Source organism: Mandrillus leucophaeus, unplaced genomic scaffold (genome assembly GCF_000951045.1).
Source record: "Mandrillus leucophaeus isolate KB7577 unplaced genomic scaffold, Mleu.le_1.0 Scaffold40, whole genome shotgun sequence".
Taxonomy (NCBI): Eukaryota; Metazoa; Chordata; class Mammalia; order Primates; family Cercopithecidae; genus Mandrillus; species Mandrillus leucophaeus.
In genome coordinates this window covers 7,453,586-7,467,464 of record NW_012104254.1, presented here as the reverse complement: position 1 = coordinate 7,467,464, position 13,879 = coordinate 7,453,586, and the positions used below count along the sequence as shown (strand labels likewise).

Genomic DNA, 13,879 nt, shown 5'->3' with positions numbered 1-13,879 from the left:
TTGGGAGGCCAAGGCAGGTGGCTCACCTGAGGTCAGGAGTTCGAGACCAGCCTGGACAACATGGTGAAACCCCATCTCTACTAAAAATACAAAATTAGCCATGTGTGGTGGTGCATGCCTGTAATCCCAGCTCCTCGAGAGACTGAGGCAGGAGAATCACTTGAACCTGGGAGGCAGAGGTTGCAGTGAGCCAAGATCACACCATTGCACTCCAGCCTGGGTGACAAGAGTCAAACTCCATCTCAAAAAAAAAAAAGAAAACCACTTTCTCAGAGTGAGACTTCGTTTGGTAGTGTTATCAGGGAGAGTGACAGACAGTGATCGTAAAAGAAAAAGACTTTTAATTTTTGTGTTTAGCTTAGTTTTAAGTTTTATTAAAATTTTGGTTTTTAAATTAAAAACAAACATTTTGGCTATTAAAATGATCATGCTGTTGACATTTACTATATCTCAAAAATTTTAATTCATAATTTAAAAACATTATGGAAAATCGCTGATACAAAAGGAGAGGGAATAATATAATGAAACCATTATTGTTCCCAGCTTCCACAGTTAACACATAACCAATCTTGTCTATACTTATCTCTGCATTATTTAAAATCAAACCTATACATACCATTTCAACTATATTCAATATGTATCGCTAAAAAATAAAACCTGTTAAAAAAATACTACCGTATCATTATTAAACCCCCCACAATGAACATTGGCTCCTTATTTTCATCAAATGGCCTATCAGTGTTCAATTTTTTTTTTTCTTTTTACTATGTATTTGAAGCAGGATCCAAAGGAGGGCCATCCATTTGCGATTGACATATCTTTTTTTTTTTTTTTTTTTTTTTGAGATGGAATCTCACTCTATTGCCCAGGCTGGAGCGCAGTAGCGTGATCTCGGCTCACTGCAACCTCTGTCTCCCGAGTTCAAGCCATTCTCACGCCTCAGCCCCCCGAGTAGCTGGGATTACAGGCGCCCACGACCATGCCCGGCTAATTTTTATATTTTTTGTAGAGACGGTTTCAGCATGTTGTCCAGGCTGGTCTCAAACTCCTGGCCTCAAGTGATCCGCCTGCCTCGGCCCTCCTCGGCTCTCCTCGGCCTCCCAAAGTCCTGGGATTACAGGCATGAGCCACCAAGCCCAGCCACAATTGACATTATCTTCTAAGTTCCTCTTTAAAGTAGGATTTGCATCCCTCTTTTTTTTCTTGCTGTTTTATTCTTGAGGAAGAAACCAGGTTGATCTCTGTCGAGTTGGTGCTGTGGGGTTTCTCAGTCTCAATTTTGCATTCCTGTGATGTCATTCATATTAATGTGTGTGGTTGCAGATTGTTTATGTTTCCATAATGAGATGTTTACCCTCGTAAATGACTTGGTTATCCACCAGACATTATGTTAACGTCTCTTCGGTCTTTTTGGTCATCTGAAGCTCATTCTATAGTATATGATACAGAAGGTGCCCACAGGTGCATTATTCCCATATTCCACGAAAGTATATGATTATGAAGGTTAGTTTGATTGTTTATAAAATCCATGACTTACATTTTCTTTCTTTGCATACCTTAGTTACTCTATGGACTTCTGGAAAAAAGCATTGCTGTCACAAAGTCTGATGACAATCTGATTTTCTTTTCCCTACTTGCAATTTGGTCTTTTTTAAAAACCTGGGTGATCAAATGATTTTTTCCCTTTTCTTTAAAGGGTCAGTGTTCCTAGATACGCAGGATACCCTTTCAATGTGTAGTTTCAAGCTGTCTTATTTTAGGAGAGTTCTTTTGAGTTGTTTTTGGTATTTGTTCTGTATTACTGCTTTGGTTTTCTTCTTCAGGACCTGCCATTGTAGATGTACCTTTGCTGATCTTCTTTATCACTTTTTCTAAATCACCTTATCTCTTCTTTTAAAATTAGTTTATTTTTAAATAACAGTTTTATTGAGCAAAATCCTTACACCATGAAATTCACCCTTTTAAAGTATACAATTCAGTGGTTCTTAGTATATTCACAGAGGCATGCATTATTGCCAGTATCTAATTCTAGAACATTTTCAAATTTTAGAAAGAAACGTTATACCCATTAGCAGTCACTCCACATTCTCCCCTATCCCCCACAGCTCCTGGAAACCACTAATCAGTCTGCTTTCTGTCTCTTTGGATCTGCCTATTATGGACAGTTCATGGACATTTCATGGAATCATTCAGCTGTGTACTGGCTTCTCTCACTTTGCATAATGTTTTCAAGGGTCATCCCTTCATATTGATATTTCTTGTATCAGTGTATTGTTCCTTCTATAGCTGAATGATACCCCATTGTATAGATATACCACTTTTTGTTTATCCATTCATCAGATGAACAGTTCAGTTGCGTCTACTTTTTGGCTATTGTGAATAATGCTGCTGTGAATGTGCAAGTTTTTATTTCTCTCGGGTATATACCTAGGAGTGGGATTGTTGGGTCACGTGGTAACTAATTAGCATTTTGAGGAACTGCCAAACTATTTTTCAAGTGGCGGCACCATTTTACGTTCCCCAGCAAGGTATGAAATTTCTGATTTCCCATATCCTCACCAACCTTTGTTACTTTTTTATTCTAGCTATCCTAGTGGTATGAAGTGATACCTCATTGTGGTTTTGATTTGCATTCCTCTCACGACTAATGATGTTGAGCATCTTTTCATGTGTTAATACTTATTGGCTATTGTAAGCACTGTGGACACAGTGATGTATCAGATACATGGTTTTGCAAATATTTTCTCCCATTTTGTAGGTTCTCTTTTCACTTTCTTGATGATATCATTTGAAGCCCAAAAGTATTTAATTTTGATTTAGCTCAGTTTACCTACTTTTTCTTTTGTCATTGTGCTTTTGGCTTCTTAACTGAGAAATCATTTCTGAGTTCAAGGACACAAAGATTTACTTGTATGCTTCCTTTAAGAGTTTCATAGTTTTGACCAGGCGCGGTGGCTCACGCTTATAATCCTAGCACTTTGGGAGGCCGAGGTCAGTGGATCACCTGAGGTGAGGAGTTCAAGACCAGCCTGGCCAACATGGTGAAACCCCTTCTCCACTAAAAATACAAAAATTAGCTGAGCATGGTCGTGCATGCCTGTAATCCCAGCTACTTGGGAGGCTGAGGCAGGAGAATCACTTGAACCCAGGAGGCAGAGGTTGCAGTGAGCCGAGATCGCACCACTGCACTCCAGCCTGGGCTACCGAGTGAGACTGTCTCAAAAAAGAACAAAAAAAAAAGTTTCATGGTTTTACTTTCCATTTAGATCTTTGATACATTTGAGTTAATTTTTCTGTATGACTTAAGGAAGGAGGGATCCAGCTTTGTTTTATTTTTTTTAGTTTTTTTGAGACAAGGTCTCACTCCCATCGCCTAGGCTGCAGTGCAGTGGCGTGATCTCAGCTCACTGCAGCCTCAACATCCTGAGCTCAAGCCATCCACCAAGTAGCTGAGACTATAGGTGCATGCCACCATGCTCAGCTAATTTTTGTATTTTTCATGGAGATGGGGTTTTGCCATGTTGCCAAGCTAGTCTCAAACTCCTGAGCTCATGTGATCCACCCACCTCGGCTTCTCAAAGTGCTGGGATTACAGGCATGAGCCATGGCGCCTGGGCCAGCTTTATTCTTTTGCATATGTATATCTAGTCTTCCCAGCACCATTTCTTGAAAAGACTATTCCTTTCCCATATAATTTTCTTGACACCACAATAACTTTTATGGAATCTGAGATCCTTTTCTTTGCTATTGTCTGCTAGTGAAATGAATTTTTCTCTACTTTTAGGAGGGAGGGAATGGGCAAGGATAGCTTTCCTAGCTCATTTTCTAGGTTAAAGCTCTCTCTTCTCTGGCTTTTGCAAAGTGAAAATACATGTATCTTGTGCTTTCTGAGATGTGCCTTTTCTGCTTCTCTCCACCACTTCTATCTGAACTTTTTGCTTTGTCTCTTTTGTCCAGCATTCTACAACTGGGATTCTATTCCCAGCAGTTTCTCTTCTGTGAGACTTTGTCTTGGAAAGGAACTTTGATTTGTTAATTTTGAGAGTTTATAGCACCCACACTGTACCAGGAGACCTTACTTATACTGCACTGTAGTCTGCTTGCGTTTACAGTTGACCCTTGAACAATGCAGGGGTTAGGGGTGCCAGCGCCCATCCCAGCAGTTCAAAATCCACATATAACTTCTGACTTCCAATAAACTTAACTACTAATAGCCTACTGCTGACCGGAAACCTTACTGACAACATAAACTGTTGATTAACACATAGTTTTTATGTTATATGAAGTATATACTGTCATCTTAAGGGCAAGCTAAAGAAATGAAGATGTTAAGAAAATCATAAGAGAAAATACATTTACTACGCATTAAGTGGATGTGGATCATCATAAAGGTCTTCATCCTTTTCATCTTCACAGTTGAGTAGGCTGAGGAGGAAAAGAAAGAGGAAGGGTTGGTTGTGCTGTCCCAGGGGTGGCAGCGGCAGAAGAAAATATGAGTATAAGTGGATCTGTGCAGTTCAAACCTGTATTGTTCAAGGGTCAAATGTATTTATAAACGGAATTGTGCCAAACTGTCTCCTAGTTTTTGCTGCTCTTCTCAGATTGGCCCACCACACTGTCCAGTGAGCATCTGCTATGACTGAGGTTCTGTTCTCCACCTGTCAGAAGTTCTTGTGCCTTCCTTCATCTTCTTCCCACACAGATACTGATACCATGCAAGTCTTGTAGTTGTCAGAGGTTTGTTTCCACCTGATTTCATTTGGAAGTTTGTTTCCTGATTCTGCTGTAGATGCTGTCTGTGAATCTTTGCTCTTCCCGCCCTCATTGCTTTATCTGAGTTTATGGGGAGATCTAGAGGAGATTTAAAAAGTACACGGCTATTGCTGTTATCTTCCCAGAATCTTCTCATTGGCAGATGTTTTTGAAGCATGTTCTATTTCTTTTTTTAAGCAGTATGGCATCTACAAGTTAAAAGGAAAATGCAATCAATAGTTGATTCTTAGTTTATAATACCAGGTAATTCTGTAGTGAAACAAATTGTAGGAACTTTTTCTCGGCTGAGTTAAATATCATAAAATGTTATACTTGTTGAATGTATGTCTTTTTTTAACAGTGATAAGTAGTTTAATGATTTGTATGTCATATATGGACTATGCTAAAAATCAACTTTTCTCCTTCAGAATAACAAGCCTTTGTATTCATTTGAAGATAATGCAGACTATGTTTATGATGTTATGTGGTCACCTACCCACCCAGCCCTGTTTGCCTGTGTGGATGGCATGGGGAGACTGGATTTGTGGAATCTCAATAATGACACAGAGGTGAGCAGGAAAATAACAAAAATTGCATTGAAAAATAGAAAATTGGATATTTATTGAATAATTTGCGAAATTCCTTTTATTCCAAAGGATGTAAAAGGGCTCTGTGATTGTAGCTTCATCACAAAGAACTCAAATAAGCTTTGTACCCTAAATAATAAACAGCATGCTGTGAAGAACTAAAGGGAGAAATAATGTTGACAGGAGTACTGGGGCATTTCCTTTTACTTCTGAAAAGCACTATCATGTCTCTAATGTCCTGGCAAAGTCTCATTCATAAGATAACTGGGATATTTTTCATTCATAGGCTAGCAGGCAGATAGTTTCAGACTGTTGAAGTATGTTAACCTTAATTCTGAATTTCTAAATTATCTCTTAGCCTTGATAGCATTATATATCATCCATAAACATTAATCTTAGCCTGATTTGTTTGAAGGAAGGAAAAATGTATTTTGATTTTTGATGAGTTTTTTTTCCATGAAGGATTGAAAACAGAGTATTACTATAAAATGAATATAGAAACTGTCAAATTTCCTAATTGCTGTACTGAAATCACTTATTAGCAATTAAATTTAATTGCAACTCTTATTTATTTTTAGTCACATGTATTTTTACCAGCTTAGAGAAGCTTAAAATGTTCTTAGAATTCTTTTATATTGCTATTGGTAATAGAATTAATATTAGTATTTCTATCAATAACAATTGTTGAGAGAGAGTCAACTCATATCTCCCACATCTCTTCCTAGTTACCTAGAATGGTACCAATTCTGTTTTATTTGGATTTCAGTCTTAGAGATTTGAGGTTACAGTTAAATGTGGATTGAAATGTAATATTTCTTTATAACTATTTTGGTATTCTGTGTATGGGGTTAAATTATTTGGGGATGACTAATACAAAGGATTTTTTTGTCAAATTTCAAAAATTTTAAAAAATTCTATCATACTTTTAGTCTGAATCAAACACTGAATGTTTGCTCCGTGTGTAGCAAATAAAACTCTTCTTCCTTAGCAAAGAAGAGGCACAGTCAGATTCCAGGGAGCTGGTGCCATTGTTTTGGTGCCATCATCCTGGCTCTCTCCCGCTAGCTCATGGAACAGGAGGCTTTAGACAGACTCATACTGCACCTTCAGTATGAACTGTTTCTAGGAACAGTGAGTCAAATACAGGTTTCAGCTGATAGAGATACACGCTACACAAGTGATTCCTGTCCTCTACAATCAAACCATAATCTGTTTATGGGGGCTTTTGAAGTGTTTTCTTTTTAAATGGGTTTTGGCCATGTGTTTTCAAACAGCTTGACTTCTTAAAGACATTAAAACAACAAAAAAGGACTCTTTATTAAGAGAAGACCTTTCAAAATAATGTATCTAATCTTCTGAGAATTTTTTATACAAGGACTTACTTTCGCAAACAATTTTCAAGGATTGACTATAATGTCATTCATAATATGTCACTGAAGAAGAAAAAAGTTGGGGAAATTCTTTATTTTCATCTTTGTTTTTAAAAATGTAGCCAGATTGAGAGAAGAATTACTGTTTTACATGTTTATAGAAATCTTGATGAAACTTTTAACACTGTCCTTTATTTTAAATGACTTTAGGTACCAACTGCCAGCATTTCTGTGGAGGGTAATCCTGCTCTTAATCGTGTGAGATGGACCCATTCTGGCAGAGAGATTGCTGTGGGTGATTCTGAAGGACAGATTGTTATATACGATGTGGGAGAGGTATGAGACTCCCTGCCTATAATTTTGACACATCTATTTAGTTGCGTTGTAGTAAAGGCATCTTTGTGGCTAACCCTAGGCTTTGAGGTTTATGAGTTGAATAAACTATATCGTTGTAAAGATAAAATTCACTTTCTACCACAGAAGCAACTCTTGAAATATTTTCTTTCTAAACCGAATGGTCTGTCTCCCATGCAACAGATTTTGAGGGTAATATAATAAATACACTGAACGTACCTTGTTTCTTGAAGCATGCATTGCTGGAAATTAGAAATTCTTTGGGGAGAAGTTTGGAGTTATAGGTGGACTTTGGGGTTTTCTTGATATTGAAATAAGATTTATTTTTCTGTATTCATTAATTTGAGCCAAGTAGTAGAAACCAAAAGTAATATCTGCTACTACAACTGAAGAACTGAATTTTTAATTTTAATTAATTTTAATGTAAATAATCACATGTGGCCAGTAGCTACCCTACTGGATAGTGTAGATTTAGAAGCAGGCACAGCCATTTGCCACAGTGAGTGGTTTGTGCCCTAACATGACAGTGTCAGACTCCTATTATATTATAATGGCAGTTACCGAAAATATTTGTTATTGGGGCCGGCCACAGTAGTTCACACCTATAATCCCAGCACTTTGGGAGGCTGAGACAGGTGGATCATCTGAGGTCAGGAGTTCGAGACCAGCCTGGCCAACATGGCAAAACCCCATCTCTACTTAAAATACAAAAATTAGCCAGGTGTGGTGGCACATGCCTGTAATCCCAGTTACTCGGGAGGCTGAGGCAGGAGAATCACTTGAACCTGGGAGGCAGAGGTTACAGCGAGCCGAGATCGTGCCACTGTACTCCAGCCTGGGCAACAGAGTGAGACTCTGTCTCAAAAAAAAAAAAAAAAAATTTGTGTGTGTATATATATATATATGTAGCTGTCTCTATGAAGTAAAGCATCACAAGCCTCTTTTGCCACCGGTGCAACACTAAAGCAGTGAATAGTAGCATAGCTTTTGATGAAGGAGTTAGGGTATCAAGAAAGATTACCTTATGTTCCAAACAAAAATACAAGAAACCAGCCCCCTTATGAAACCATGCTTCAAACATTGTTTCTTACAGAAAAAAACTCAGTTATTTACTGTATGCAAGAATACAGTAAAAAAAATTTTAAGGAATTCCTCTCCAGCAGAATCCATGAGATGGTGCATAGGAGTTATATTTACAAAGCATCATTGTTATTCTCTCTTGGATTGGTGGTGATAATAGCCAAGTCATTTCTGAGGCTGTCACAACACACTTCACAAACACCGTCTTTTGTTTTGAAATGTTGTAAATCATTGTTATAGTCCCCGTAATTATGGAAAGGCCATTCAGGTCAATTATTACTTTTTAACAGAAAAATTATTTGAAAACAAACTGAATAATAGTGGGTAAAATGATCTTTTATTTCATTGTATATAAAACATTGTCTTTCTTTTAATAGCAGATTGCTGTTCCCCGCAATGATGAATGGGCACGGTTTGGTCGAACACTTGCAGAAATAAATGCAAACCGAGCTGATGCAGAGGAGGAAGCAGCTACCCGAATACCTGCTTAGTTCCTGAAAAGGGGAGTGTAACTAGTGGATTTGGGAAAGGTTCTTAAGTAGATCCCAAGATTATTTGCATGCTTCTATCTAAATGATAATTAAAAGGAAATTTCATGGATTAAACCATGGGTTTAATGCAGTAAGGCGACTTACAATGTCCTTTTATATATAACATGCATCTTGTTTTGGATTTGTGTCATTTTTTAATATAGCTCATTGACTTCACAGAAAGCAGCTTTTTTGAATTCTAATACACAGGTGTATATTTGGTATTATTTTGAATTCTTTTCAACTTATAACACTGTATACAGTTATTTCTAAAGCACAGATGAAATAAGTTCTGCATATTTTTAAATGATCACGGTTCCCTATGACACAGATAATGTTCTCACTACCCATAATATATAGGAACATTGTTTCTCATTGGCCGTAGTATGCATACACCTATCCATGTTCCATTCTGACATCCTTTGTTGTCTTTATAATTCATGTGGTAGTTACCTATAAATAAAAACAAATATGCGTTAACTTCTCAAATTTTCATTTTTACTCCTTACAACTTGAATTTTTCCATCTTTTATAAAATATATTTTTTCCATATCTTTCTTTAAGCTCCTGCTGTAAGCAGCCATCTCAAAGCTGTGTGCTCTAAATATACCATGTGGTATATACTACAGATCTCCCAGTGCATTGTGAATTGATGTCTAGATAATCTGTTGGTGAAAAAATTTCCCCTAGGTTAACTTTTGTTTTACTACTCTATATTCTTTCCATCTAAGACATATTTCCTTTAAAGGATAAATAGAAAGCTGCCTATAATTTTCACTGATTAAGAACTATGTATGTGACCTCACTGAGAGTAAAACCTTTGAGAGAAATTGATTTCATAATTTCAGTAGCCATAAAGGCAAAGTGCTCAGATGGACCATACTTTGGCATTAAAATCTACATCTTGAGATCTGTTGCCACAGCATTGTCTACAAGTCAGAAAGGTAGGTGACAAATACCTAAGAATTAGTATTGAAATCAGTGAATTTCAGGAATAGAGGAAAGGACTATGATCAGATCTTGATTTTATCTACTTTAAATTGTAGATTTACTTGATCCCAAACTTTTGTACTTCTGAAGTGTAACTGTCTTTTATTCAACAGAACATGAACTAGGAAGAAAGATTAGAAATCAGAATTTGAACATTTTTCTTTCAATAATTGTAACAAAGATTTGTTGGGAGAGAAATTTCCAAATAATAAGTAGTGTATAGTGTAAGGAATAATTGACTTGGAATTATTGGCCCCAAACTCTCATTCTTGCTGAAGCACCTATGAGAAGTGTGATTTTAGCCAAGTCTGTGCCTCATTCTTTATATGTGGGAATTAAGTTTTGATTTAATGATTTCTGAATTTTCTCTCAGCTCTCCTCAGTTATGGGGTATCAATATATGAAACTGAATATAGAAAAGTACGCAATTCTTTGCTTTTCTGTATTCAGTTTCATAAATTGATACCCCATAATTGCCCATTATATACCAAAGACAACATCTCAAGTTATCTCATTGTAGCAGTGTCTGTGAGTCAAATCTTCAATTTTAGCAGTCACACTGTCTTTATATAGAAAAATTCATGTACTCACTACTCATGTAGTTACTGTATCTCTACCTTCAGTTTGTAAAAATGACTAAACGTAGGGAAAACAAGTGTTAAAATATAATGGACAAGAAAAGGTTGGAAATCCTATGTCAAATCAGATGTTCCTTAAACTCCAGGTGTTGTGTTTAGTTGTGAAAGAAAGAATAAAATTGTTTAAATGTTTCACTTTTTGGGAATGACTTCTCCCTTTCTCCCCCAGAAAATGCGATGTATACCTTTGCCCATTCAACTTTAGTCTGTATTTTTAGGAACATACAAATTTACTTTAAGGAATTACCTTAAGTTGACTATATAATAGCAAAAGAGAAAGTATTGAGACTGTCAGTGTGGATATAGAAGCTTGGATTAGGTTGACTAGAAGTGCATCACAGTTCTTTATACTTTTAGAACTAAAAGGCTTATAATTTTGAAAAATATCCAGTTACAGAAATTGTACCTTATCAGTTGTACTTTTTTTCTGAGTAAGAAAACAAGCTGTAGCTTTCTGGTTAATTTCTTAATTTTTGTTGTTTGGTTTTTGTCTTTTTGAATGGAACATTAAAGTTTATTACCTTTATGTTAAGGAATATCCAGCTTCACAGACAATTAACTTGCAATAAATCTCTGAAATAATCATTTTTTAGTATTTAAACCAAATATTCATTGGTAGAAGCTTTCTTCCTATTTACAAATCCAGTTCCCTATAAAGTTTAGAAAGTCTCTTTATATAAAATGTTGTTACAATAATGCTGAAATACTGCATCTCGAAGGAATGGATGACTTAAAATTTAGTGGGAGGAACTATAGGAAAGTAGTTTTAGGAATGATTGGTCCTAGTCTTTCAGTGTTGTTAGAATGTTTTAGTCTGTTCTGTACTAGTGTGGATAGACTGTAATATCCACCCCTTGAACCATACAGAAAGACTTGAATGGATGAGTGAAAATCTGCTGTGAAGCATATCATACTATTTTTCCTTATATTGAGTAGTGCAGAAATCCACTAGGGTTTTTTTTTTCCTAAAGCGCTGTCATAAATTTCAGTGGTCACCTGCCACTCACTAGGCAGTGCATTTTTAAATGTCTTTTCCACAACCCCAGCGTTTCAACATTGATATTCTAATAGTTTTCTAAATGAGAAGACTGTATAATTAAATGTATGCTAAAGAGAATGGAGCTCCAAGTGCAGCTCCAGATGCTGCTTATCATCTAGGGTGCTGGTGTCATGTCTCAGTCTTCAGGATAAGCTAAGGTTAAATAGCCAACAGCTTTGCTGCTTCTTGATGATTTAGTGATGGGGTTCCCACTGAGTTTTGTTTTTAATCCAAGCTACACAGCAACAAGAAAGGAGTTCTTGCTTTCCCGATACCATCTTGCTGATTGCTAGGCCAGCAGTCCCCAACCTTTTTGGCACCAGGCATCAGTTTCAAGGAAGACAATTTTTCCATGGACCAGGGAGGTTTGGGAGGTGGTTTCGGGATCAAACTGTTCCACCTCAGGTCACCATCAGGCATTATTAGATTCTCATAAGGAAGGAGCTCACACAACCTAGATCCCTAGGATGGGGAGCTCAGGTGGTATTGCTCACTCGCTCGCCTGCCTGCCACTCACCTCCTGTTACATGGCCTGCCATGGATCACTGCTGGTTCTGGTTTGCAGCCCAGGGGTTGGGGACCCCTTTGCTTGGCAACTTAAGGACCTTACAGGTTTGAGGAACAGTCACTCCCAACTTGGACCTTATCATTTACTAATTAAAAATTATTGATGCTGTGAGATTATTTACTTAGAGATCTGGCTTACAAATCTAGGGGCTCCTAATGCTGTCAAAGAATTGGAAATTGCCCCAAAGGCAATATTAACAGAACAGCCATTTTCAGTATTTCTTTTGAAGGGGAAGATTACAATTAGGAACATTCTTTTAATCAAGTTTTTCAAAAGTTTTACAGCCCCCAAATGGTAGTAATTTGCTTGTACTGTATTACATTTTGTAATTCCTTTTCATAAATAGGAAACATGTTATGGAGTCCATCTTAAAGAAAAATCCTACACTGCTAACCAGAATACCAACTATAAGACTTGGAATTCCTCACACTGGAATGCTTTTCACAATAGGCCAGTTCTCTCATTCCTTTTGTTGGACTTTAGGTATTTAGATTGTCTTTCTGCCTGCCATGTTCACAATTCCCAAACTTCTAAAAGTTCAAATGGATGGCAGGTATTTTAAGTTTTCAGTATGTAGCTTTTAGCCACTGATAGTTTCCACATAGCCAATCAGCAGACTTTTACAAACTTTTATAAAATTACGGCATTTTGTGTTGTTAGTTTCATAGCAGGAATCCCAGTTTTGGCTTCTTAATATTCCATTACCAGTTCCCAGTCAGAGGACGGAACAGCTTGCACTCAGGTAAGCTTTCTGAAAGGTCTGTTTCACTTTGTGAGGTCACTTATTCAGGTCTCTGGTAATGTATTATCCTGCCTCTCTTATAATGTACTTGATTTGGTCAGAAAGCTGTGGGGCGGTGATTGTATAGATGTAGAACACACCTGCGTTGGGCCGAACATGCAGAGACCTGACACTGTGACTCCTGAAATCAGGTATGCCAGTGGTAAGACTTTGATAGCAGTAATTTTATCTTTTGTGAATTTTTGTACTAGGTTTTTGTTGTTTTTTTTTTTCTGAACAAGGTAATGGAAATGCATTGAAACAAAATTTCTTGTATTTAAGAGTGGCTTGGTATATAAGAGAAAGAACCCTAGGCACAAAAGACCCAAGTTCTATTCCTGATTTCCCCCATTTCTAATAATGTAATCTAGGACAAGGGTAAGTATTATCATCTTTTAAATGAGGAAAATATTTGCTTTCTGTGACAATTATGTGAGAAAATGTATATGTGAAGGCCTTTGTAAATTATATTACAAAGTACTATACAAATAAGAGATTTTATTTTTCATTTTCTTTTTAAGAATACAAGAATGGAGAGAGACCATCTGTGTACCCCTCTGTGCAATGTAACGAGCTCAGGATAAAGTGGGTTGGTGTTTAAGAAATTATTTTTTAATTCTAGGAAATCACATAACTTAAACCCTCAGCAGAATCCTCAGGTTTTCAGGAGTAGCAGTGAACTGAGAAAAATACCAATTGCTTTTAATCAGTGATATTTTTTCTAGGAATGTTTTATTACATTCTATGATAAAGTTACAGATTATGCTTAGTTGAAAAAAAATGACCCACTCTGAATTTCTATCGTTGACTCAGCTGTTGCTCTTCTGTTAGTTATATACAGAACATCGACTGTGGTATCTGGAGCCTGTGAAAAGGGGAAGTGGAACTCCTTTTTTGAATCAATGAGAGAACAAACTTGGTTCAAGACTACACAGTTACATAGTGGCAGAACTGGAATCAGTCACTTCTCTATAAATCTAGGAACAACAGCTATTCAGCTGTTACACTCTTTACATAGTACTTCTCCCTTCCCTAGGGTTAGTCCCCTTGGAAATAATGTGTGCTCATGTGAGAAGATGATCACTAAAAGGAAGACCTTTGTTCCTTAAGGAACTGTGTATTGGCTGTCGGGCTTACAGGACACCTTGAGATCGGTCCTGCAGAAATAGCTCTTACCTGCTTCTTATCTG

The 13,879-nt window shown here is 36.9% G+C and overlaps 1 protein-coding gene across 8 annotated transcripts in view; it reads left to right on the top strand.

The window, feature by feature from the left end:
• DYNC1I2 (dynein, cytoplasmic 1, intermediate chain 2) overlaps positions 1-10,433 on the top strand; it is a 60,619-nt gene extending 50,186 nt beyond the window's left edge. For 7 of the 8 annotated variants that reach the window (XM_011991929.1, XM_011991927.1, XM_011991923.1 and 4 more), the window contains 3 exons: positions 5,181-5,321; positions 6,920-7,045; positions 8,521-9,162. In XM_011991929.1, the coding sequence (XP_011847319.1) occupies positions 5,181-5,321; positions 6,920-7,045; positions 8,521-8,634 (381 nt within the window). In that variant the 3' untranslated portion in view covers positions 8,635-9,162. Of the gene's footprint in view, positions 1-5,180; positions 5,322-6,919; positions 7,046-8,520 lie in introns of all 8 variants that reach the window. The other variant, XM_011991930.1, reaches the window with a different exon arrangement.
• The last annotated feature ends 3,446 nt before the right edge of the window (positions 10,434-13,879 follow it).